Genomic DNA, 27915 nt, shown 5'->3' on the forward strand with positions numbered 1-27915 from the left:
AATGCAATCAATCTTTTAATCCACATCTGTCAGCCTTCCTCCCAGAACTGGAGCCATCAACCAATTTCAGTCAGAATTGAGAGGGGGTAGGGGTCTTAAGATACGCAGGCTTACAAGTTTTGTGTAACTGACGGTCATGAAAAGGAGARAGACTCCTAGCTGGGAAGGCAGGGAAACTCATGCCATTATCTGTTCCATTTGTTAGCAGCTAGCCAAGCAATCAGCATATGCGTTTCCCTGGGCTAACCACCTGCCGTCTCTTGCCCAGCTGCCACCTTGAAGTATTCAGTGAGAAGTATCATCTTTATCTACCTTCAAGTAATAATCTGTAAGTACATTTACCCTGTGTGAGATGCCAAACCCCACTCCCTGCACATTAACAGCTCACTGGAGCTGCATGTCAAAGTTCTTCACTTAGACATAACAACCGCTGATCAATTTTAACACATCACCTCTGGATGCTATAATGCTTGCTAAAGGTATGGATAATCCTCCAGACAGTGGCTTGGTAGACACTGAGGACAGAAATTATTAGGGGGGCCACTATCCTGAGTTTAGTGTACTGTGTCCTGTTGACAGAAATGTGATCTATGTTTGTGATTCATTTGCATTTTTTATCTGGCCAGCTCTCTGCTCTGACAGTCTTTCCRTAGAAATGGCATTGGACCTCTCAGTAAAACCAGCCTCAGGAAATCTCTGAAAGATCTGTTCCTATCAGTAGGAAAAGAAATCTCTCTTGACCCTAGGGACAGGAGGAACAATCTCAGCCTGCAGAAAACAGGCTGATTTCCTGACTGAAGTATAACTCAGATTCTWCTTTGGGGATGATCTTGGAACAGAACTGTGAGAACACTCCATTCCCCCAAAACATTAAATAGAGCTAGCCATAAGGTCTTACATGTCTCCTAGTGTCCTGCAAAAGTAAATTAGGGAAGAATTTCAGAGACAGAGCCAGTCTGCTCAAAACTCTAAAGATTAAGCGTAAGATCCACTGTGGAACAAGGTCTTTCACAAGTAGGGACACTTGTAACCACCCCAAACTGTAAAAAACCTTAAGGATAGAAAGGTGTGAGAATACCTAGGTCCTACCCATTGCAAACTATTGGCCCTTAATGACCACTTTGGTAAGAAGGAGTCCAGACTTACATTCCTAGAGACTTCTGGTAGTATTCCTTTTCCATTACTAATCATGATTTCTCATAATTTTGTAAATGTGAGGCCTCATCTCAAGTACTGTGTCCAGTTCTGGGCTCCCCAGTGCAAGASAGACATGGAGCTACYGGAGAGAGTCCAGCGTAGGGCTAYGAAGATGATCAGAGGGCTGGAGCACCTGCCCTATGAGGAAAGGCTGCGAGGGCTGGGCCTCTTYAGCCTGGGGAAGAGAAGACTGAGGGGGGATCTTATCAACGTGTACAAGTACCTGATTGGAGGGTGTCAAGGGGATGGGGACAAACTCTTTTCAGTTGCCCCGTGTGACAGGACAAGAGGCAATGGGCAGAAATTGAAGCACAGGAAGTCCTCCTGAACATGAGGGGAATTTCTTCCCTGTGAGAGTGACAGAGCCCTGGACCAGGTTGCCCAGAGAGGTTGTGGAGTCTCCTTCTCTGGAGATCTTCAAGGCCCGCCCGGATGCAACCCTGTCTAACATGCTCTATGTGACCCTGCTGAGYGGGGAGGCTGGACTAGATGATCTCCAGAGGTCCCTTCCAACCTTACTGATTCTATGATTCTATGAAATGAGAGCCATCCAACATCCACAATGTGAAAAGGAGAGAGGTAACATTAAGATTAGTTGTGTGCCAAAATTTTATTTGAGCAGTTTCAGGAGGAGGGGAAAAGCCTTCAACTCTAGGCTAAGATGTATAGAAGGTGTTGATACCAGAATTGCCTTGGCCAGGCTGCAGTGATCAGAATTACCAATGACACCACCAGACAACATCAGAACAAAAGAAACAGGAGGGAAGATGTAAGCTACTGCTCATACATACAGAAGGAGGAAYACATCTGACATAGATTCAAGATATTGACCAATTTAGGAACCAAAAATCTGAARCTTCTGTTTTGAATTCTTCCAAATGCTTATGTCTGAAGCAAATAGGTCAAACATGGTAAGTTCCCAGTATAGTAATCAGCTTTCTGCACAAGGGATTGACTCACTTTTGTGCTGTCCTGACAGATTCAAGCCATCTGCCTGAGAACTGATGCCATGTGACCGGCTGACAGTTGTCAGGCAATAGTTCCAAACAGTTGACCACTTCTCAACAGGCAGAGACTGATAGCACTGTATAAAGCAGTTTAATGGCCTCTCAGCCAAAAGCCACTTTAGCAAGAAGGCAAATTACTGCCTTTTAAAAAATATCCTAAAGGGCTCCTAATCTTCCCAAGACCCCACTGTGACAGACAGAGAAGGATGTCCCAGTGCCTGACAGGCCTGAGAGAGTGGGCAGTATGCTTCTCTTCTATTTTGCCTCGCTATAGCAGAGTTTGGCAACGGGCAAGAAGTGGACTGGTGAGTGTGAGCTGTCCTGTGCAGGGTCCTCAGGAATCCTGCTGCTGGTTCCTCATATTGCCAAATATCCATTGCTAATTACTTCATGTTAATGACAGAAACATAAAAGTCATGGTGGGCCTACAACCCATTGTGCAACGGTGTTGCTGAAGGCTGTATTAAGTGTGGCCCTGAAACCGGTATTCAGGGTCAGAGTTCAGATGCTGTTGGTTTTTGCCCATGTTTGGTGTCCCTACAGCATGCAGTCTTCTTTAAAAGTGTGTAGCAGTCCTGTGGCAAGGCTCTGAGGCAGCAAAATGGAGACAACAAAAATGGGCTTTTTAAGCCATAGGAATAAGCTGTCAGTTCTGAGAATGTGTGAATACATTGACAAGGCAATCTTCAGAGCTGCTTAGAAGGGGATTCACACAGAGACTTAGGAAGCATACAAAGACCAGACAGTTGAAGAGGAAACAAAGAAATCTGAGAAGAAGCTGGGGCAAGGTGCATCACTGACAGAATTTCTGGCTTCAGATTCCTCTGTATTGAGAGCTGTTGACAGCAATGGGAGCTTTGCACATAGCATTTTCTTATATAGCATCCTCTTTTTTAGCAAATATTACTCTCAAAATGAGGGAAGACAGGCCATGAATGTGCTTCCATGGACTAACTCTAACCCAACTCTAATCCTAACCTTAACCCAGTGCTCAAGGACCAGGGTAAAGCATTACCTGCGCTCAATTGAAAATATATGTGTCTGGAGCCTGAGTATGCATGCAGATTTCCACACAAAAATAAAAAAAATATTTCTGAAGGAAGCAAAGCTCATTGCATTACAAGAGATGCTTTTTTTTTTCCTTTCTTTTTCTTTTTTTTTTCCTGGCTTATGCAGGCATTTCCATATATTAAAAGGTAAGAAGTGAAAAGAATCATTGGCTCATATATCTTTGTAACCTGGCTGCCAGTATCAATGATAAAGATTCAGCCGGAGGCTGTAGTGATGGCTTGCAGAAGTAGCAGACATCAGATGGAGCAGAGTTTCCAATCCTCCGAGAACATTCAAATCCAGTTCCTGAGTAATGAGCTACACTGGTTTTACAGAGGATCACAAGCTTACACTTCAGATGTTATCTAGAGGGCAAACCTCCAACTGTTGAATGATGCAGCAAGATACAGTCCTTGTGGACCCTGTAAAGCGAGCTCAGCCATTTTTGCCTGAATCCAAGAGTCTTTGGTGAATGATCCATACATGTTTTCTCTCCTGATGACATGCTTTGAGTGTTGTACAAATTTGAATATATCTCTGTGAAATAAGAGATCAGTCTAGGACAGTACTTACTGTTAGACAAACAACATGTAATCTCAATCTTTCTGAAAGTATCTTTTCCATACGTATTTTTTCTTTACATTAAACAGAAAACTGTATTAATAGCATACCTTTTTGAAGCATCTGTTGCTCTTTGTTGGCTTCCCTTTGATATACATGAGCCGATATCAATTAAGTCATCAGGAGGAACAGCAACCTTTAAGCTATCCAAAAGCATGYTGTAAAAGATCCCACCAGAAGAATTATCTTGATATTTACAGCATAACCTGGATAAAATAAGAATTTGAAATAATTTGGGAGATTGGGAACAATGCATAATAGAAATGTCTTAAGACAAAGATGATCAAAGGAATATATTTGCTTTCCATATACAGTTAAGGACATTATTCAGAAGGCTGTCTTTAGGCCTTGGAAACTAGCTTTCCTAGACTACTTTTGTAGCCTACAGAGAAATCAGGAACTTAAACTCTGAATGATTATCTGGAGGAGTTCCTCTAAGCTCTAGAAGGAGCTTAAGGAGACAGGCTTCTCCCGCCTATAGTTAGCCTTAGTGAATACGCAGCATCATTAACACTTGAATTAAATGGTGGACAACTGCAAGAGATCTGTCTCACCTGACATTGGTCTGTCAAACTTGGCTGCAACAGTGGAAGATGTAGCTACAAAGAAAGCTACTGCACAACCAAACCTAACAGAAATTATGAATGAAAGCCTCTGCTTACCATAACTTGCAGCCTGGCATATAAATGTAAAATTAAATCACTAGCAACTTAAATTAATAATCCTGACTAGTAACCCTAGCAGCCCAGGGGCAGACACACTCTCTGTTCAGCCCCCTCTGTTACACTGACAGTAACTTCCAGCAGAGAGGTTGGGTGGGTAGCTCTCCAAGCCTGTTAAATTACCCCCTTAAATCAATCCTGTATAAATTAGAAGACCTCATGAATCAGAGCCCTTGTCATCACTATGTCACTGCTTCAGTGAGCTGTTTAGCCTTCCAAGATTTAATTCGTGTTTATAAAGCTTTTGGGTATTCCTGAACGAAAGTAGAAGGCTCCTGTACTTGTACTGTGGAAGCAGAGCATTCTCTACACTCAGCTTATCCCAAGTGCCAGCTCTATTTAGAATGCCACTAAAAAATACCTTAAAGAAACACTTGGCACTTAACATATCAAGTGCCCCAATGCCTTCTATCTGAAATAAATAAATAAATACATAAATGGATAAACAAATAGATAGATGGATAGATAGAAAAAAATCTCCATTTCTTTTGAGAAGTCTAACCCRTAACATACACACTGCAGGAGAGAAATTGTCAGAGGGATAAGAAGGAGAGGAAAGAATATCAATTTTCTAGTATTTGCTAAGCCCTGCTCAGTTAAAATAAGTAGTCTTCACACWGAAAATGTCTATGAACACCATAGAGCAACATCTGCTTTGTGAGTAYAATCCRTAAAAGGCTTCCAAATGCCCTTAAAAAGTGTTCCCTCTTTTCTCCAGTCTGAATGTCATCTCACAGGAAGCCATCTGGGACAAGCACACCAGTTATTCTGCTGCAGCCATAGCAGTATTGTCCTCAAGTGCCTCTGGATGAGTCACATCAACRCAAAAGACCAAGTATAGTAGAAGCCCCCCAAAGCAGAAGTATCATTTCAAATAAATAAGACTGATGTAGCTGAACCACTGGAATTCAGAATATATTTCAGTCACTTCATCACCTTTTGCTCCAAAACCCTGCGTCCCTTAAAGCATCCATGTTAAATCTCCAATCTGGTTATGACATTCCCAGCACAGATGTGATAAGTCTTAACCCAGTATGTGTGCATTTAAAAGAGTCAATTACATCTTCTTATTATTTTAAAATACAGCATCTTAAATGTGGCATCTCTTACCACTTTAGAGCAGTGAATGAACAGTGCCATCCACTGTTTCTTTGCATAATCCACAATATTTTCATAGGGTAGTTTTAAATAAGATTTAACATAAAAATTAATACCATATTTGAAAAAAAATAGATAGATAAAAGAATGTGAGTAAAAATATATTTTTTAAAAGTCAGGCTAAGTCACTGAATGACAACTTTAAAAATAGATTATCACCAAGTAGATTTTTCAAAATATCTCTTCAGCTGTGGATAAGCCATTCTAATTTTTACTTATTTATTTTAATACCAAAAATTTCTCAAATCAAGCAGACCATCTATTGCCTGGCTGAGTATAAATCCTCTTATTATAATTTCTTATAATAAGAATAAATTCTTATTACAATAATTAAACTTCTTCCTCAATGCAGTCATCTACTCTCTGGAACATGGCCCTGATACATGATATTGCTAAGAGCAGGGGATTTTTAGAAATGTTTACTAGAGAAGAATTAATAATAAAGTGTGAATGATACTGTGTTCATGGACTGAACATGGTCAATACAAGATTATATAGCAATTGATTTCCCTGAATGTCTCTGACAATGGAATTCAAACCTTATCTTTTAGACATATATTTAAGATGCTGCTCTTATTAGAAGATTACAACCTCACTCCATCTACGGTGAAACATGTCTGGCTATGCAACACACAGACTGCTGCATTGTTCAGCAATGCTGCAGTTCAACAATGCACATATGAGAATGTACTCCATATTCACCATAACAGGAATCCTAAAAGCATTAGACAAACTTCTTCCAGTGCTTTGCTAGAACAAGATCTTAGTTGCTAGATTCTGCTAAGCAGATCTCATGGGACTTATCTTGCATCCTTTTAAAACAAAGGCAAAATACTCATTGACCACAATGATGAATGAATTAAACCCCCCAAAAATTGCCTTTCTTTGCCTTTCTCTACGCCATTTTTCTTACAGTGAATGCTCTGAATTTCAAGTAAAGGCCACTTTACAATTCAAAGTGGCAGTAATTCCTGACTTCTCTTACAGTAGAGATCTTTCATTGACACAAATAATGGTAGAAACATTATTTAGAAAATTGTATAACTGCTGAGTCCCAGGTAATTCAAAGGATWATTACTTGTTCATGATCAATGACCAGTGATTATATAGCATACAACACAGAGCTATAAAACTGACAGATGATAAAAGCATGTAGTTATAACACACTGCACTGGGAACATGACTTTTATGAACCCAATGTATAGCACCCAAAGTTTCTCTAAGATAGTTACAGAAAGGAAAATGCACACAGTGAAATTGGTTTTGCTGATCACACTCATGCTCATTCATATTTCAGGATCAAAGATTATTTTCCAAAAGCCATTTTCTATTGATGCTGTTGTGTTTGCTCTTCACTCACAATGATCAGCAGGACACTGGGTTGTAAGGGTCAGACTGCAACTGATTTCTTTGATTTTCCTATTATGTTATCAAAGGTAGGAAATAATTCCACATCTTCCTGAAAGTCACTAAGTGTAAGCAGAGAAAGCTAGAGCCTGTGGGAGAGCAGATTAAATCTGATTATAACTTAACTGAACTGTTATTGCAATAAAATACCTAAATTTCCTGCTCTTTGGACATAGATATTTTGACTGTATGCTGCCCATGCTCCCCAATATAGGGTTTCTGCCAATATTCAAAATGATCTTTCATGCTGACAATGTTAAAATTAATCTCCTTGCTCCATACAGCAATAATCTACTGAGGAAAGACACAACATTAATTTAATTATTTTTTTTATTATGTTCTGTTTGGAAATACTAAATAATATTTGATAATGGCTTGGATCTCCACTACATCAATTGTTCCTTTGTAGAAAAGGTCTTACCTTTGAAATGGTGAAATGCCAAACTCACAAGAGTTTCCAAGACAAAATTTTCATGGAAATAAACAAGGGATTTACTATAAGCTGATCACATATGGAATGAAGCATCTCTTCCATTGGCTTTTTCTTTTCTATAAGCTCAATGCAAACTGAAATCCTAACTACTCCAGCTCTGGCTATCACATTCAAAGACAGGCAGAAAGATGYAGTAAGAAAAGAAATTACACTAAATCTGTTACAATTTATACATCATCAACTTACTTCATAAATTGTTGATCTGACAAAGAAGGACAATACATCTGTAGAACTTTTCTTAGATGACTTCTGCTAATAGTGCCAGTACATTTAGGATCATAGGATTGCAAAGTCTTATGAAAATCTTTCCAGTTTTCTATGATTTTATCTGGAAGGATCTCCGTCACCTAAGAAATGAATGAATTAATAAGGGGGGAAGGACAGGAATCCTTGAGGTTAAACTRTGATAGTACTACCACATGATAAGAATGTACTAAAATGACAAACAATGTCATAAGATCAACATCCACTGAAAATGGACCATGTTATTATGTATGGTATTCCAAACTACAGTAACAGAAGCAGTCTTCTTGATTCGTTTTGTTCCATTAAGCCATTTATGACCCATCTAACTTAAAACAAAGTTATATTCAATTAAAACAACTTTAGCTTACTGAATTCAAAGCAAGATACAACATCAGGCAGGACATTCACTCACCAACATTTACCTCTGAAAATGTTTGTTCTGAAAACTGAATGAAAAGTGGCTGTGTAAGAAAAGGTATACCTCACTTCATACACCTGCTCCTCTAAGTGACTCAAGAGTCATGTCTACCAACTGATAACAATGCAGTRTTTTTACTGTTTCTCCCCTCAGTCTTGTAAAGCAAAATTCACTAGGACTGAATGAGTTGCAAATAGCACTCATCCTACTCAGGGCATAATTTGAAGACAATAGACTTGCACGGGGGACAATAATGACAAAATTTGGCTTACTGAACCTGCTTCAGGATCTGTCTGTAGCATTAGCAATTAGAATAAAAGTGTCTTTTCACTTGTAAATTGAATACATTAAAAACAGGAGCTTCTGAGAAGAAACAAACACAGAATCTCAATTTAACAGAGAATCTCAGCGTAACTGCAGATCTGACTCAGGACTGCACTATGCCAAATCTCCAGTGAGTGGAAGGAGGCAGAAGTCTGTGTCATTTTAGTTGTCTTATCTGGCTGGGAGCCCAGATTGTTTACAGGTTCTGGTTTTGCCCATTCCTGCTTTTAGGTCTCCCCTGACTGAATTGTTCCCTAAAGAAATAATAAAAATGCAGAGATTTCTTGGATCTCTTATTTGCAGAACCTATAACCTGCCTCTTCTAGAGGATAAGCCATGCTGATGGAGCTGGCATCACTACTCAGGAGACCAATGGAAAGGATTCCTGGACACTCAGGCTATATTGCAGCTGCTTTCATAAAGAGGTAGCTGCAAATTACCACAGAGTTCAAAACTAACCTACTCCTTAGAGCAGAAAATCACTCTCCAAGTGTGAAATCACAACCACCAGGTTCATGTCATGCACAGCTACTGTCTCATCCCTCGTGGTATTTCATCCCATGGTGACCATGWTCTACAAGGTTTAGCATTTCCTTTACCTGCATTCCCTTATGCTATCATTTACTTCATTTATGATGTTTATTTAAAATGACAAGAATGGTCAGTTTTCTGTGACAATCTCTAATAAAGAGCCTAACCAGCTCAATTTAAGTCCAACTTAGTGTGCACATCAGTTGCATACGCAGGCAAAGTCAGTATTTGTGCTTTCCACAATATGTCAATTTTACAACTACTAAAGTTTGTCCCAGAATTTCACCCAGACCATTATTCTAGTCAAAAGCAGCTAGAAGGGGCTTGAGCTGCTGCATCAAATGTAGCTATTGTTGGAGCCCTTAGAAAGGAATGCAGCCTATTTCAGTTAGTAACATCAAAGTATTTCAAAGCAATGCATACTATTCAGGACTCTTCAATGGGACCTTCTTTTTGTGCATCTAGTATCTCTCTTGACACTGCTGGATTCCTTTGATATCTCTCAAAAACACTAACCAGACTASCTAAGACAAAAGCTAAACATGGAATTAGTCAGTTGATATATTAATGCAAACATGAAAGAGATTTGATATAGAAAATTATTAACAACAGGTTCTTAATACTAGGAAGCAAATATGCGAACAGTAGCTTAAGTTATTTCTTAGTAGAGTTCAGTAAGCAAAAAAGGATTGAAAATATTATCTTTCTCTAAGGAAACTGACATACTAAACAGAAGTTTTGACTGCAGGATCCAGCAAATAACCTATCTGTACACATGGTGAATAGTTTTAGAGGAAGATATTAGAAGAAAACTACAAACTCAGAAGATGTCAAAGCTGTACACAGGAAAATATGCAATCTTTATGTAGCATAGAGCATATATTTTGAAACAACATAGTATTATAAAGAATAACAGGTAAAACAAGAAACATCTCTTTTGCAAAATATCAGCAAAATAGATTTGACACCCAAAAGCTATGAAGTTTTACTACAGCCTCTCATCTCTYGTACACATGTAAACAAGCCAATGATTCTGAGGGAGTTTTCAAAATCTCCAAKAACCATGAGACTGATGCTTTTGAAGAACGCTTTCCAATTGATGCTTCAGAAGAAAAGAGTCTAGATGTGACAATTATGAAGATTTACATTGCTAGAAGTACATGAACATACAAACTTAGATGAAGATTCTATACAGAGCATAACATTTTACTAAAACATATTCTGGCACTTTGTTGCAGCCATTATAAAATAGGCTAACCTTAAAAAATTAAAAAAAGGAACACTTACTAGATATTCATTTTCTTCAACTAAGTCTAAAAATTTATGACAGTCAAGGTATCCAGTCTGTTCTGGATCAACTATTTGCATTAGCTGCTGGAAATCTTTATTTTTTATTTCAGGTAAGAAGTAATCTAAAATGTGATGAAGCTCATCTCTTGTGATCTTTCCATCTCATCTCTAAGACAAAAAAAAAAGAAGCATATATAAAAAGAGCAAACAAACTTACTAAAGCAAGTCTGATTCTAACATGCTATTCTACATCTCTAGATCATCCTGACCTACATTAACTGATAGCTCTATAGCTTTTCCAGGAGCCTGCATACTTTGAATCTAGYACTTCTACTTCAGTTCCCAGTGAATATACAAGTGGAGCACTAACTGGATGGAAGACTAAAGCTACGGAAATGAAAGTACAATGATCTTTGGATAGATTATGTAGTTTGCTGGTAAACTGAGCCAYAGGCGAATGGTTATGTGAACTGGCTTTACACAGACCAGCTCACATTCAGGTCAGCTTATTACCCACTTTTCATTCCTTAATTGCTCTGCTCACACAAAGTTGTATCTGACTGAAAAAGGCTTCTGCGTCTGAGTGGAGTCAACTCAGGTCTCTCTTTTTCTGTCTCTGCTTCCAGAAAAACCAGCTCTGCTGTATGGATGCTAGTTTATGCCCTTATCACATTGTCATGCCAATGGGTACTCACTCAGGCTGTAAGGTAATAGGCAATGGATGTGTTCATGAAATGAAACCAGGATATTTTTATGTTGCTGCACTTAAGGCACAGCTTTTCTCTCAGTTCCCATGGCAAGTAATATCCATAATTTATGTGGGAGAGTTTTAAATACGTGTACCAACTCTTTTTTATGACTATCTATCTATTGGATTTTATAGTATCCTGTTTGTTCTTGGACTTTTATTTTTTTAAATTGTTTATCTTCTCTAAAGAAACCTGAGGATGGGGTGAAAGAAGAAGAAAGAGTGGAATAAARACTTTGGAACAATAAAAGAAAAATTAGGAGTAAATAGTTCCTCCAGTGATTCAGTTCCTGGCTAAGCACTAGATAAATATCTTTCTCTTCATAAAATTCACCCTAAGAAAATTCTGTTTCCCTTTAGTCCCCCACAGAGATCCAGGGTGGCAGTAATAATATAGAGGATGAACAATTATTTACTTCATCAGCTGGTCTGGGAAATACTTTAAAGTTCTGCAATCAAAAGATAATGGTCTTGTGAAACTACTATCTGGTATTTGAATTTTCTTTAGAGACTGTTGTCACCGCATTAAATCTTATGGAAACAAAACTTGGCAATATACCTTCTTCCCCTAGTAAACAAGTTAGGGAATCTGCTACTGAAGCTACAAAGATAGCTTGTACATCACAAGAAACAAATGTACACGATGACTATGTCTTACCTATGAAGATGAAATATCTGTTACGATGAAAATAAACCACATTTTGTTCAAAGTTTAGATAATACAAATAAGAGAAGGCATACTATATCAGCCTTTATTAAGTAGATTGCATTTGCTTATTTGGCTACCTTACAAATTTAATTTTATTTGTTTAAAATGGTTTAATTTTATTGCCACTTTCATTACCTGATACAAGTCAATCCAACATAAGCAATGTCAATGGGGCTGCACTGATGTATTCTAACAAAAAATCATGTTTTGCGTAAGTATAGATCATTCTTACATATACTCCTTTCAGTGTGAGAGACTCCAGATGTTAGGGATGAAGTGGTTCTATCTTCAGCCCGTCTTTCCATTATCTCAAATACCTCTGCCTTTGTTAACAATTTCATTCAATAATGCCCCAGTCCAGTAAACCACTTATAATCATGCAGTAAAGTGCCTTGCTGAATCATGGCCTGAATCCTGTAGGTGTTATTATTATCTATGGCAGTGTATGAAATTGATTTCTTTTCTTATAAATTGCTAGGTGAATTCTTTCTTTTTGTGGCCATATATATACGTACATAAATAAAATACTGCAGAGCCAAAGAGAATAGTTTTTATGTAATTATAATAGAAAGGAATTGCRATATATCATCTATATAAAACCATCCAATAAAAAAATGCCAATAGTACTTCTAAAGAAAGATATGCCCAGTGCTCATTTTGCTTGTGTCAACCAGACTGAAAGCTTTAATTTTTTTAGTCTATTATTTGCTCATTCGATTCGGAAATATAGACTCTACAATTTAAGAAGTGCAATATGTAGCAAAGTAATAAAAAAATTCCATCTGTCCACTAAAGGCACAATCACACAGTCCAGTGTATGGAACATACATATCATGACATTCTATCAGAAATGACAGGGAGGCATTTTAACAGAGTTCAGTACATCACAAAAGCTACAGAACTGGTAAGGTTATACTTTATTAAAAGTTCATTTTCAAGCACTAGACATGATAAAGGAATCCAAGCTCTATAAAAAAATCAGATGAAGATACTTTTAAAAAGCTTGAACTATGCAACTGTACGCTCAATAGTGTGTCAGCATCGCACATATATTACTGCCTACCTGTTAGATGACAAGACTGTAAACACAAATATTTTACAAATACTTGATGGCACTTTCTGTTCATATTATATAACACGAGCCTATAATAATTACTCTTTAGTTCTGATTCTAATTAACTTCACCTTCATACTGATTTTATACTTTCATCAAAACAGATTTACCTTTCCTAGAATTTCTTTGTGCGTTCAGGGACCAGGAGTATATATATTCATTGCTAAGCAATGTATTTGGACACAGACATTTATGAAATCTCCCTTTTTATTTCAAACTACTAATCTCAAATGATTAAAACATGATGAAAGTGTAGTCTTATCCTGCAAACATTTATGCCAATTTTTAACTTAAATTTCGGTCACAACCAATTGGACTCCTTCAGCATGTAAYATTAAATAAGTAAGTATTCACTTTCTGCATTATTAAGGTATAATACTAGAACTAGTAACCATATGCCTTTAAAACTTTTGCAACTGTGGGAACACTAGAGTTTACCTGATGCCAGGTTTCAGCATTGGACAGAAAATAGGTTAGTTTCTCCTACAAATTACATGCATTTAAGGACTTCTGTTAGGAGACTTCTCAGTATTACTTGAATTCCTTGTCTTGACATGAAAAATATACTCCTTTTTTAAAAAGAGACYAAAATAAAAACGTGCCAATTATTCAGGCAACTGGGACACCACGTATAATCAAGAACAAGAATTATCCAGCAAAGTGGACATTCATTAGAAAAAACAAAACAAAACAAACAAAACAAAACAAAAACGAGCAGACTCAATGAGTTTCTGTGTTTCAGACTTTATGGGAAACCTTTTTCTGAAAACATTTGATGGGAGGTGGGGGCTAGAGGGTTTGTATGAGTATTAGTTCCTTGAAATTGAAATATTCATGTAACAATTTTTTTTCAATGATCTTGGTTTTACAGGAAATCACAAAATATTGTAAGACTCACAAAAGAACATCAAAGGGTACTTCACTTATCCTTTTGTAAAACATCGATCTGACTCAACATTTTAGAGTGAAATGAGTAACTATAGTGACAGGATACGTTACAAATCTAGACTGCACATTAGAAAATATGGGTTTTAGGTTAAGACTTAGTTTTCAAAATATGGATTAACACAGAGCAGTAGCATTTTAGACTCCAAAAAATCAAGAATAATTCAGACAAAAATCAGCTGGAAGAAAAAGCTAGCAGGCAGTTGCTGGCAGGCTGGGCAGTGATGTGATGAAAAATCACAAGCCTGTGACATAATCCTATTAAAACCTTTTAGATAAGAACATAAATTTGCTTTAACTCTGGGAATAGAAGAAGTTTATATTTCTGTCTCCTGAAAAAAAGAAGAGCAAGAAACTTACTTTGTTAACTCTCTGACATGGGGAAATTGCTTTACTTGATTTGAGTATTTTTTGTAATAGCTGAAAATCCTCTCCAACAGCTATATAAATATTTAGGAATGYTTCAAATTTACACACATTTAGACATTAAATGATGAGATCGCTGGTGAGATCACTGCTCTGTTGAGCCATTGCATAGAGGAGCTGAGCAGGAGAAGTGTCATTTGCTAAATGATACTTTATGTATCTCACTGTAAAAAGGAAATTTGCCATCCAGGAAGACTATTTCTCTGATCTTCACATGACACCCAAAAATGCTCCATACTGTTCTTTTAGCATTAAGTATYAAAGCCAGCAGGAATCACATTTCATCTTATTGATAAGGAAATCAGCATTTCTGGGAGCTACCACACTTCACAAGAGACTGTAGTAGGCAAGGACAGGAGGAGATCCATTTGGTCCTGGAGATGGGTAGCCCTGACCAGTAGGAACAAGCGTGGAGAGAAGCAATGAGGAATCAGGTTTGGAGAGGAACCCCTGCATAATCAGGACATCATGCCCAAMACTGAGATAATCAACATGGGGATGGCAACAGCCCCCATCTCACACATCTGGATCTATAGCCCTTGGTGGTGGCAGCAGATTAGGCTGTTCAGGACCCTGACAGAGGCAAGGAAGACACTTGGGCCATACTGGAGCTGCTGTCCTGGGGCAGTCTGCTGCCACAGACGACTGCACGCCTTTCTTATGCCTTTTGGCACACCATTTTAAGAAATTTTCAGCCCTGTGCTATACATCTTTCGTATGCATACATATGTATATATAGACGTGTGTATGTGCCCATGCATGAACATGCATGCATGCATGTGTGTGTTATCAGAGTAAACACAACTGTGTGTGTGTGTGTGTGTGTGTGTGTGTTTGTGTGTATATGCACACACACAAACAGATATATAAACATATTTATATATAAATAACCTGAAAAAAGTCTAAAAAACATCAGATGACCACAGGTGACTGAAAGACAAATGAAATAATAAATAACAAAAGAAGAAACCATGGACATAATATGATTATTTGGGAATATAAGCACAAGCAGAGAAAAAGCTTACTAGTAAAGTTCTGCATTGAGAAATGGAGAAAGAACACCAGAAGAGATGAGGAATCTTGCTTATAAGAACAGTAACTCTGAAAGACTTGCAGGTCATAATAGATAATCAAAGCATAAATAAATTGCCAGTTTTTATGAATTGCATAAATAAATTGCCTAAGGGACAACGGCAATCTTTGGATGTATAAGCTGGGGACAACTTAGCCATATCTGGAAAGTTATTTATTTTTCTGATACTAATGCAACTTCACCAAAGGCACCATTTCTCATTTCTGGCATAATATATCATGAAATACTAGGAGAGGTTCAAAAGGGAGCCCCAGGGTTGATTAAAGAAGTGGCCAGCATAACTCCCAGTGAAATTCTAAGAAGTCAATAGTTTTGTTTATCAGAGATGTTGTTACAGAATATTTTCTCCCAGTTTGCACATATCTAAGTTAAAAAAAAAAACACAACATGGACTCTCTGAGCTAATATAATGCAAAACAAAGGCAGGCAGYCATCAGGTAACTCCAGAGCAGATATAAGACATAAATGACTGATTGTCATTAACCAAGACAAGACCTAAAAATAATTGCTCTTACTTCAACAAGCATCAGGAATGCCTGCTTTAAAGAGGGACAAGCATCTTGGATGTATCTGCGCAACTTCTGAAGGACAGTGTCACTGCAGAGAGTTTCATCTTCTCCTCTAACTGGATTTACTCTGTAACAGGAGAAAGACAGTCTTCACTATTTTAATCTCTCACCTTCTTCTGCTCACTGTGTTCTTCTTAGAGCAGGAAGAATATATCATCTCATTAAGACTCAAGGTTTGAATAAATAATAAGAGTGTGCACTTCGAGAAAGCATTGCCAAAAGATTATTTAACTGAATTTAATCAAGGATGATCATTCAATGAATACATTTCTCTCATTTTCAATGAATATGTATACTAAAGTTACTCAGACTAACAAAAAAAGAAACTGCCTACTTACTTATGTTTTTTTCTCATAGGAATTGTCTGCCTGTTTTCAAAGGCACTCCCAGGAACATGAAATTTTTCTAAAAATTGCTGCCAAGCAATTTTACCTGTGGCTTTCAGTCCATACCTGATTAAAAAAAAATGAATGGGAACAGTTTTTAAAGTTTTTCTTTTAAAAACACTATATATTCAGAGAAGAATTTTGAATTAGAATATCACAACTTCATTATAACATTAATGTATGCAACATTCATAATTAAGAGTAATCTTCTATAGCTTTTTTTTGTTACTAAATATGCAAACTGAGCCAACTTATTTTCTCAATTCCAAATGTCTAGCTGTGGAAGTGAGAATTCATCTAACCAAATGTATGCATCTGTACCTCACTCTAAGTTCCCTTTATAGTCATCGGGGAGAAACAGGAACTTTCAGGGCAGGATTCATTACATCCAAAAGCAGACATCTAAAACTGGTTAGATGAATCCTGCCCATTGTTCCTCTCCAATGACTATAAAATAGAGTCTAGGAGAAGCAGTTCAGATGTAGATGTTCACATGAGAGATGTCTACAATGAGACAACATTTAATGCATCTCATTATTTACACGTAACAGTCAAGAAACTAATTAAGGCAAATAGTTTGATTATTTTTTCAATCTTATGATTCTGGTTCTATCTAATTTGAAATTTCTGAAGGCCTTGGAAGCRTTAAACTGTGCTAAAAATCTGGGGAGGTTAACTAGTATCACGAGTAATTATTTTTAAAAAAATAAAGATCTGATGCAATGCCCCCCCCCAAAATCATTGGCATATCTCCTATTCAGTTTCAATGGTACAGCAGTACAGCCCAAGTGAGCATGGCTAAATGTGCCCTCCTTCACATAGTGCTCTCCTGTATTATCAGAAATATGCTGACTTCCTACTCTAGTCATCTCTGAAAAGTTTTTAAAACTGCTAATGCTCCTCAGAATGGTGGCAGACGGTGTTCAGAGTATTTGCTAGTCCAGGATACATAGGACAAATCTAAAAAATTACCAAATGTAGTCAGAGGTTTGTAAGACTTCTTGGATCTTTTACAAAAAAATTCCAATCTTTGGACCTCATAACAGTTTCTCAAGCTCAGCCAATAAAACAAAACCCCAAAGTTACAAGAATCCCAGCAGTTGCTCTTTGGCCCACCAAAATGTAACAGCACAGAGCATCTTCTGGCAAGAGATGGAGCCTGACTTTTTCCAATGGTCCTGCCTATGRCTAACATGCATGCAGCACAGTTCAGCAAGTCCAGCAGCTGATGGATAGCGTATCTTAGACTACATAAGCAATGCAGGGCTCCAGAGTCCAGAGCAGGCTGGGCAGAGCAAAGCACCCAGGTATCAAGGTAAAAAGCAGAAAGACAGAGCTGATATTTGAGTTTCACCAGGAGAGCCATTTCATTCCCCGCAGGAGGGGCTTTGCCAACAATACTATTGAGGGAGGAGTTATTAAAAAACTCTGTGTGAAGGAGAAGTATTTCATATCTGATTATTGTCTTGGATGAACGAGTATGAAACAAACAGTATGAAATAACAGATGATCTTTAAAATTAAGGCTGAGATAACAACTGTTATTTTGAGCCCCCAACTGAGATCCCTTCCCATTCAAATATCTATGGTCTACTAAATCACTCAAATCACACTATAGAGAGCAATTCTGCACTGAAAAYGAGCAACCAGCCAAAGCTGCGTCAATCAGAGTAACAGACCTCTCCACTTCTGCATCTACCTCTTTTCTCAGAAGCCACRCAGTTTCCACATAGAGGTTGGCAAGGACAACTGCCAAAATGCTGGGAGCTGAAGTGAACTTAGGAAGAAATGTGAACACAGATATGTGAAGAACTGACATTATTTTCTGTGGTGCTGTTAATCAATCCAGAAGATGTAGTGTTTTTCCCCCATTCTGCAGGTTGGTAAAAGATCTATTCCATGGGTCTGTCTCTTTGTGGCTGCTCAACACRACACTTTTTTTCTTGTAGCTTTTACCATAGAAAGGGATGAATCAGACCCTCATACAGGAGCTTAAGAGGAACTCATTAGCRTAAAGTTTTGTGGATCAAATTGAGCAAAGTCCTGTTTAGACAAAATGCTCACTAAAGTCAGTGGGAATAAAACCTGAGCAAGGACTTTGGYATATTTTGTTAATTCCAAAGCAATCTCTCTTCAGAGTCACCACACTGGTCCTCAGATTTCAAGCTCTGTTAGAAAGGCAGTAAGTATGGTATGCTGATGCCATCGGTGGAATAAGTGGGGCACAGAATGATCACTCCATTGCAGAGGCAGGAAAAATACTACATTTTGTGGGTGCTATCCAGTATTTAACCTACTATTGTATACCAGATTAAAGTAATTAAAAAAAAAATACTGCACGGTTTTTGGAAGTATACTTTTGGTCATCTTCTATTGAAAAGGAGTATACTTCCAGAAGATTTGACTGATAAGGGCTGTAACAGCATGGATATCTGGTGAAATCATGTGATGTATTGTCTAGTAGTGATCTAGTGATCTGCAACACAATAGTATCCACTGAAAAATTTTTAATCATCAATACCTTWGTGTTACATAAATAAAACATGACAGTAATAAAAAACGTTTAAAACTATCTCTGCTGCTAGTTTTTCTCAGGTTTTCAGTCCCGTGTTATATTCACCAAAGTCCCAACCAAGTGACACAATAACATTATATCCCAAATAAGGGCCACCAATTAGAAGTCTGAGAGGCCACTAGAAAAGGAAGTCTCATAAGATGAGGCCATCCTTTGGGAAAGCCTTTATACTGGTCACACATGACTTGCTCCCTCAACCCACACTCACACGCCTGCACTTGTGAAAAGACATAATGCATAGAATGCTCCAAAACACAACYAGAATATTTTCCATGTGGTAATACTGATATGTCGTGTAATTCATTCTTTCTGTTTATACAACTCTTTCTATAAGTTCAAGTTCATGATGTTTCACTTCTGAGTGAAAGAATTTTCAAGAGCAGAAATGATGGAATTCAGGGAATTTGGGAGTCAGATGAGTGATGTCCTTTGAATGAAGTATATCTCAGTGGTCTACCTCTGAAGTATTTGATCTTGCTGTAGCAGGGACATACACTGAGAGATAAATGCTTGGGTAATCTGGTCCTAAACCAGTCAGGGATTAAATCCTAGCTGAAGTCTAGGGCAAAACTGCATCAACTTAAATAGGCCCTGAATTTCACACCAGGAACCCATGAGATGTAAATACATCAACTATAAAATGCTGTCATGTATTATTTCTTATAAACAGCTCCCTGCCACATCTCATGCCATATTATTTAAATTTAATTTTTAAAATCTTGAAATCACATCCCTTGCCCGTCAATTGTTATTATATTTATTATCAGCTACAATTAAACTATTTCATTATTAGAATGAGATAACTATGAGAAAYTTTTGCTGTTGTTCTATTCAGCTGGTGGATCTTTCAAATTACATTATCTGAGAAATACCACCTAAGAAAGACGGCATACATAGGCTTGCACATTTCTGTTTACAGCATCATTAAAATGCCACTRTATTTTTCAAAAGTTAGAGAAAGCTCTAGTGGAAGAACACATACAGAAATCTTTTCACTATGCAACTGCTCTAAGAGCAAGATTTCCTTTAAGATTTAAGCTATCAAGTGACATGAATTGAAAGAAACTGTAATAGCAATTTTTTGACAAAATAATAGTTGATCATGGTTATATCACATTGTGAATGACTAGAGGCAAATCAGATTTATCTGCTGAATGCACAAAGCAATATGGTTACTGCAGATGATACTCTCATACAGCACCTGCTGCTGTAAAATATATATCTGCAGYGAGGTCTTTAAAGCTAACTAGTGCATAAAAGAAAAAATCAATTGATTATTTTCCTGGATGATTCTATACTTCAAGCAATTTAAATATGTAAACTATAAGTTGTGGAATTCTTAAATGGAAATATATGATCTKGTTATTGCCTTCCTCACTTTGTAGGATTTGGGTGCTTTGCCCTATTGTTGTAAAAGCTCAAGCAATATTTTGGAGTAAAAATGCTGTCTAAGAGTTAAGCTGTTTTTCTTCTTCTCTTTTACTAGCCATATGCCCTTAGCACAGTTGCCAACAAGTATGAAGTATCTTCTGGCAGTTTTCTTCTCTCAGTTTTTGGTTTCTGAGGATGAAAGATGAATCCTGAAAAAGGCTGGTCTAGATTTAACCAAAAGCCACACAAAAAACATCCACTTCTATGATAGTTTGGCTTTAAAAAAGGAAATATGGGTTTACAAAGTTAGTCTGCTTAAGTTCAAGGAAATTCTATCAATCATATCTCAAATGAGATTTTAGAAAATGTGCTGTAACCTAAATAGAGGTCTGCTGAGATCCTTGAAGCTAGGCCTGAAAATTTTTTCTATTAGTTTTTCTTCTGTATACTATACTGCCCAAAAGATGATCTGAGTTTTGGTGATAATACTGTATAATACCRCAATTAGATGCCTGATTAAAGTAAACTAGTATATTGATTTGAATCTAGTAGTTGACGTGATTCCTCAACTGTTTTTATATAAACATTTACAATGTCAATGCCTAAGTTCAAAAGATTTTTGTCTCAATATAGTTTAAATTCAAATTTCCAGGGATGAAATCACTTTACTCTGCAGCTCACAAATATCCCTTTTCTGTGTTTTTCAGTAACTATGAACAGGGCACAGTGAAAGCTTTCTGCATCAGTTCATTCACTGACTTTAGTTCATTGCCTCGCCACAGAAGCATCTTTAAAACAGCCAGCCTTGAAGAGTTACACTATCACTGTGCAGATACAGYGCAAACAGTGAAGCTGTTCTTCCAGCAAATTCTCACCATGCCACATCATTATTCACTTGAATGGAAGAGAATAATACTTCCTTTAAGAAATTAAATATGAATTTCAGAACAATAGAAGTAAGAAAACAGCAACTTAAAGCTGCTACTTCATTAAAACTATATACCTTCCTGCACAGGACTTGGCTTTTTTACACATTTCTATCAGTTTTTACACACTGTACTTTACACACTGTAACACAGGCACAAATGAAATGAATTAATGATGGTAGTCACTAAAAGCAATAATAAAGTTATGAGACAGCAATGCTAAAAAATGTCCCCTAAGAAAATAATATGGTTCTTACCTATTCATTAGCTCTTGAAAAGTTTCATTTGGTAAAGGAAATATAAAGCCATTTATGACCGACTTTAAGTAATCCAAAGACACAAATCCACTCTGACTGACATCAATTGCTCTGAAGGCTTTTTCAATGTCCTGATAGGCTGAACACAGCTGTAATGAATACAATTTATGGTGTTTTGTTCAGAAAAATCAAGYTCATGAAGCTTTTAAAACAATAATGCATTTTTTACAAGACCTTTTCAAATGTTCTTCTCTCTGAACTGATCAAATAGGTTACCCTGGCATGCTCTGACYGTCAGATGTTTAATTAATAAGCTCACTACAAAACAGTATTCCCAATCACAGACTCTCAAATGACAAGTCAGACAAGTTTCTCAGATAATAACTCTACCTCAAAATTCAGGGCTAAAAATACTTGGTGGATCAGCTTGCTTGATAACATCTTTCTTAATATAACTTTAAAACCATCCATTGCATAACCTCCTATCAAGGTTCTCTTTATTAAAATGGGTCGTTAGCACAATGAATGCTGGAAAATGTTGGGAGAAATGGAATAGTTAATATAACTGCTGTAAAAACATATTACACATTTCCTCAGTTATTTTTTTAATTCATGGGCTGTTGCAAAGCAGCTATGTGGAAGTGGTTTTGCTTATGAGACTTGTAAAATGCCTGAAAGTTGACTTACTGCAGATTTTGATAAGGCTCATGAAAGAATAGGAAGACTGGTTTGTTTTTCTGAAATGTTAGCTCACACTGGGTTGTTGAACACTGCAAGGATCCCTGAGGCTTTTCTTACCTTTCCCTCCCATTTTTTGACAAGCACCCCATCTGCTTCTAAGCTGATTGCTGTTTATTCAAAACTGCAGAAATCACAGAGTAAAGATAATGTATAGAGAGATTTTAGAAAGCCCAAAATAAACATCAAGGACTAGGGAGGGTGAGATGTATTCTGCTTCCAATCCAGGTCTTGACTTCCCTATTAAGGATCTAAAAAAGGAAAAACAGTCAAGATATCGATGTCCCTGAAACCTTGTGTATTCTTCCTCTCCTATCTTTTCAAGGCTGAGAAAGCACAGTTACAGGTCTGTGTATCCGAGTTTGTAATAAAATACACAATCCAGAAGTCTCAGCTTCTGCTTGCTTAGTGAAGATTTTCATGACATAAAAGTGCATGAATGAGTGTTGGAAAATTTGGTTTCCTTTCACCTTCYCATTGAGCAGCTGGAACATAGGTAATGTAGTGACAATTATGTTCCCCCATCATACTTAACTGTCTGTGGTAAAACCACATCTAAAGGCATGCAGAAAGGTCATTTGCCATATCTATTCTAGCTTCAATCTCTTTTCTAAGTTTGCCACCACATATGAAAAATTTGCTTCTGTAGCAGCACTCGCCCACTAATAAATTGTTTCATGCAGGACAGAAAATAATTGTCAGACAATGATAGCTAGTCATCAGAGTTAGTCATTAATTACTTTGATCTGACAGAGTGATCTAACAATTCACAGTATGAAACACCTTAGCTATCAAGCTTCAGTGTGCTTCCGTTTTGCTTAAGCCTTAGGAATACGGCATTTTAATACATATGTTTTTAATGCTTTGAATCTAGTAAGACTGGAAAGTGCGAAGTAAAATACAACTACCGCTGCTACCAAAGCTATCTGGCTTTAAAGTAAACAAGAAACACGGTGCATGAAATTTCTTCATAAAAGAAGCTAGCTTCCAAACCTGGCAATTTTCTTTTCCTGTGATGTCTGGCTCAGCCTCTCCATCTGTGGAAGTATTTCAAGATATTAAGGGCACTCTCTTACCTTCTCCCTAAATGCCCTCTCGGTGCTAGCCAAACTGCAGTCTGTCACAGCGCACTCTGCTGGTGAAGGCTGCAGAAGATTTTTCTGTTTCYGCTCCTTTATCTTCCGGCAGGTTAGTGCTGTTAAGTAAAACCGATTTTAAAAGAGTCTGCAGCTTTGTCAACTTAAAAAACAAACAAACAAACAAACAAAAACAAAAACAAAATTCTTAAAGGTTATTTTTGTTATCTAGATAAATATTTTTTAAAATAAATAAATAAATTTGAAATACAACTATCTTGTATTTCTCAAACTTGATCAGTAGGGAAAAAATACTGTAACAAATCAGTGCATTTGTAGTTATCATTTTCATTTTACGTTTCCTTGAAAACATTAATTCACATCACTCACAATCTTAACAGGTAACCTTATTGTGTTTAACAGCAGAAAGTACTACCAGAAACTAATTCTATCTCAGGATGATCCACTCTCCAAAATGYATTTTGGGGAAGGTTATGGAAGACAGTTTTGCTACAAGTTGTTGATAATAAACATACCTACCAACCTTGAAACCTCTAACCTACTAACCTCTTTTCTTTTCCATTTCATTTTCATATGCCTATCTCACTGTCCTTTCTTAGCTCCCACAGTCTTGGAAGAGCTTTTAGTTACTGTGAGTCAAATATTCCTCCTCAATGATCCCCCATCCACAGGAAAAAAGCAGTCTGTGGAATATTTCTTTCAGCTGAAATGACTGGCTCTTTTTGTGGTAGTGGTTTGTTGTATATTGGTCCATTCAATGTGCTGTTGGCAGGTACCTTCGCTGGGGTAAACGGACTGCTATGGATGTGGTATATTTGATTCACAGCCTAGCAGCAACCAGTACGTTGGACAAGACTCTGCACAAAGAAATGGCACAAAAGTCTTTCAAAGTTATTCCCCTGGGGCTGCATAAGAAACAAAATGCTGTTCAGTATGGACAAGGATACCAAAATATGACTACTCTGCCCTTAAGGCATGTCCTCCCTCTACTCTGGATGGCCTGATCACACAGGTTTTTCTTCCTATTCAACTAAAACTACATTTTTAATTATTTAAACTTATGCAAATTATTTGTGTGAACCTCAATTCTATTTAAAAGTGTCCTATTCAGTTTAGTTTTAGGTGATATTTATCCTGCTTGATATTTATCAAACAGTATCACCCAGTTTTGTACCTCAGAAACGTGTCAGAGAGGTTACCATTGATTTAGCTGCATGATTTTTAAACCTCCTTTTAAACTGGTGTTGTTCAGCAATTTTTTATAAGTACTCCACGCGGACAAAGCTCCACTTCTCAAAGCGCATGGGATGACAGAGATAAGACTGGAAAGCAGAGGGCAAGAGGTGAAATGAGGCTGAATTCAAGGAACTGTGAGGTACAGAGGAAGACAGGGGTGGAGGAACACCTCACAAGGCCAGAGTGGGAAGCGCTCAATGTCCGAGGCATCCCATGGTGGAACAAGTGGGGAGGTTGTGTCCCAGGCCCCATTAGGCAGCTGGGGTAATTATGAGGATTAATCAGGCTCAGTTCTAGGTACTGCAAAGGAAGAGGAGCCGAACTTCCTATGGTTATTTCTCAAGAATGTCAGTAGCCCACACAAGGAAATAAACTCTATTTTTGGTACTTATATTTGCTTTTACTGATTGTTACTGTCTTCGATGGTACTGCATTACGAACCTCTATATAGCCACACTGCAGTCATTTAAAATTGTCAGAAGACAAAGTATCATTAAAAAACCAGATATTCTAACTTTATGATTTTAAACCAGTTAGGCTTTCCCTAATCCTACTGAAGCCAATGTGAACTGGCAGCATGCAGGACCTTTGAACATCAGGCTATCCATTTAAAGTTGTTTCAGAAAAAMTTCCTGCCACCCAAGGGATGAATTTTTGTCAGGAAATGGATAATCACAATTCAGACTTCTGGACTGTGGGCTTCTCTTTTCTAGATCAGTATAGATTAGTTTATTTGGTTGTAATTCTCTTCATGAAGTGTTTGAGTAAAAGAAAAAGAGACACTGACGCTAACAGGCTCAAATTTTAGCTCATGCTGTTTAGCCTGCAAAATACAGATAATTCTTTATCGGCTTTCTTCTGCAGAACAAAGCTTAAATGCTGGGTTTTTTGAAAAAAATAAAAAGACATGAGAAAATAACTAGTTGTTTAGCCTAGAACCCGTGAATAATCCTATGACAAAAATATCATGTATGAACATGTGTGATGGAGAAAACACCTTGTTAAAGATACTAAATTAAATTTTAAGATATGCAAACATATTTACATTAYTTTGGAATGTATTGAAATGGTCTTTTAAAATTTTTTAACTTGAGCACCTTCTTAAACTCACACCTCCATAGGTCTGCACATTCATGTGTAAATCTGGTAGATTTTTGCTGTATAACACCTCAAACACAACCTTTTCCATCCACGTACAGGACTAAATCGCTGACTCCAGTCACCCAGCAACTGAATTACTGAAGCACACTTAGTATCACTGGAAAGATGAAAAGCCCCCAAATTTCCTAAGATTTTCAATTATTTTCTGAATACATACCTGGAACTTGGTTTTCTCTACTCTTTTCCTTAACTGTATCTGTATTTATGCCAAAATTCTTCAGAAATTCTTTATAATCCACCACATTAGAATCTCTAACACAGTAATGGTTCCACAGCCTAGAAAACAAGACATTTTTTACAGGACATTACTATTCTAAAACATGTTTGTAGTGAAGTGCAGCAAAAAATAGAAAATTATGTACAAAAGAATGTAAAAAATGAACAAGCAAAGAATGACATTTTTTCCTGCATTCCCACTGCATTCTTTTCTGGCCTCCTTCCTCTGTCCAAGATTATGTCTAAGTATGTGAGCTGTCTGCATAATATCATTCAAATCCTACATACAGTGCCATTTGGTTGGCCATCTACATGAACATGAATTTTAATGTATCTGCACAGAGAAGTTTTGCTTTTTATAATATAAGAATATTATGATATTCTTAAACAAATTCCATGGAAACTTATGATAAACCRTACCTAAACACTGTAACAACTTGTCTGGGTTTTACAGCAGCCTGGAAATTCTGCAGCAGCTTCATTTGGATTAAATGTGAACTGAACTTTGCAATTAGAACTCATTTCCACGTGGTATTAATTTTCAYAGTTTGGAAATTAATCTCTGGTTGCAAGAGCTTATTTTCTAGGTATTTCCTCTAATCTGCAGTGATGTTGATAATACTGTTGACAATTGCCATTCTCAGATTTTAGTCAATTGCTTGGAAAAATTGGGCCACTGTCGCCTAGTGTTCATTCACCAGAATGATAGTTTGTTACAGATTTGAGGTTCAACTTATCATAAGTTACCCATGGCTATCTCTGCAACCCCCTTCAGACGGCACTGCAGTGACTCATGCTTTTATTTTATCTTCCTAGTCATGAAACCTAGGAAGATGCAATTTTTAAAATGGAAGTTAAAATTCTGTTGTTTAAAATRGATCCATTAAGTCTAGAGCTAAAATGGCACCATTAGAACATCGTGTATATCACAGGCAAATAATTTTCTCCCAACTTCCACTCTCAGAATTTACTCCCATAATTTATGTCTATATAAAATAAAACTTGTGTTTGAGCAATGCACGTCTGACAGAAATGCATCTAGCTAGTCTTGATGAATTTGTTCCAAGGACTAATAACAGCTAAACTGAGCACTTTATTTTTCATTTGAATTGTCTAGCTAGTGAAGATATTACACTAGATGATGTAGTCACTTCTTAAACTCCTTTCTCCTTTTTTGAAGGCTAACCAGATTGTCTGCTAACATTAACCTCTAAAGCATTCAAARCATTCCTTGAATCATGATTGTGGCTTTTTTTTTGCACAGCTTTCCAACATCCTGGGCATGACAGCACCTGATATGAGACCATGTTCTGGTTTTGAGTTTGCCAATGTATGAAAACACAAGTGCCTCCTATCTCTGCTTAGTACTTTTTCTCGATATTTTGAGGACTTTAACCCTCTCAGAGCCTCATAGTAGAAGACTATGAGTGGAAGTTTAGCCTTTTTACCAGATCAGCAAGTCATCCAGCAAATTTTAAAAATTTTTGACTAAAAATTAATTTAAAAAATTATTACTTATGTAAGACTAATATTTGACTAATAGTCAGACTAATAGACTAAAGACTAATAGTATTTATTGTTCTATTTTAGAAATCTATGAAAAATGTCATTGAAAACTACAGTAGCCACAATTTTTCCTGGTATGTGTTCTAAAATCTCTAAGYCTGCATTAGGCTTTCTAATATGCAATGGAATATTTTTATCATATTTTGACTAAAAAAAGAAAAAGGCAAGTTATACTCATAATGAACTTATGGTGGGAGGACCTAGAATTACAGAAGTATTAGAGGTGTTCACACAAGATAACTCCAGTTTACATGGCAATCCAAGCTGCTTCTCTAGTCAACCATTAGCAGCTCTTCAGAGTGGTGGAGGTAATTCAAGT

The 27915-nt window shown here is 37.0% G+C and overlaps 1 protein-coding gene across 1 annotated transcript in view; it reads right to left on the reverse strand.

Moving 5' to 3' along the window:
• Window positions 1-27915, reverse strand: part of EFCAB6 (EF-hand calcium binding domain 6) — a 109479-nt gene that overhangs the window by 61154 nt on the left and 20410 nt on the right. The window contains exons 6-12 of the mRNA XM_085324440.1: window positions 25972-26090; window positions 23397-23515; window positions 21583-21731; window positions 16501-16520; window positions 10462-10625; window positions 7842-8002; window positions 3926-4081 (exon numbers count right to left, since the gene is read on the reverse strand). Of these exons, the coding sequence (XP_085180566.1) occupies window positions 3926-4081; window positions 7842-8002; window positions 10462-10625; window positions 16501-16520; window positions 21583-21731; window positions 23397-23515; window positions 25972-26090 (888 nt within the window). The remainder of the gene's footprint in view (window positions 1-3925; window positions 4082-7841; window positions 8003-10461; window positions 10626-16500; window positions 16521-21582; window positions 21732-23396; window positions 23516-25971; window positions 26091-27915) is intronic.

This window comes from Rhea americana, unplaced genomic scaffold, assembly GCF_003343005.1.
Source record: "Rhea americana isolate MKP2758 unplaced genomic scaffold, rheAme1 scaffold_91, whole genome shotgun sequence".
Classification (NCBI taxonomy): domain Eukaryota; kingdom Metazoa; phylum Chordata; class Aves; order Rheiformes; family Rheidae; genus Rhea; species Rhea americana.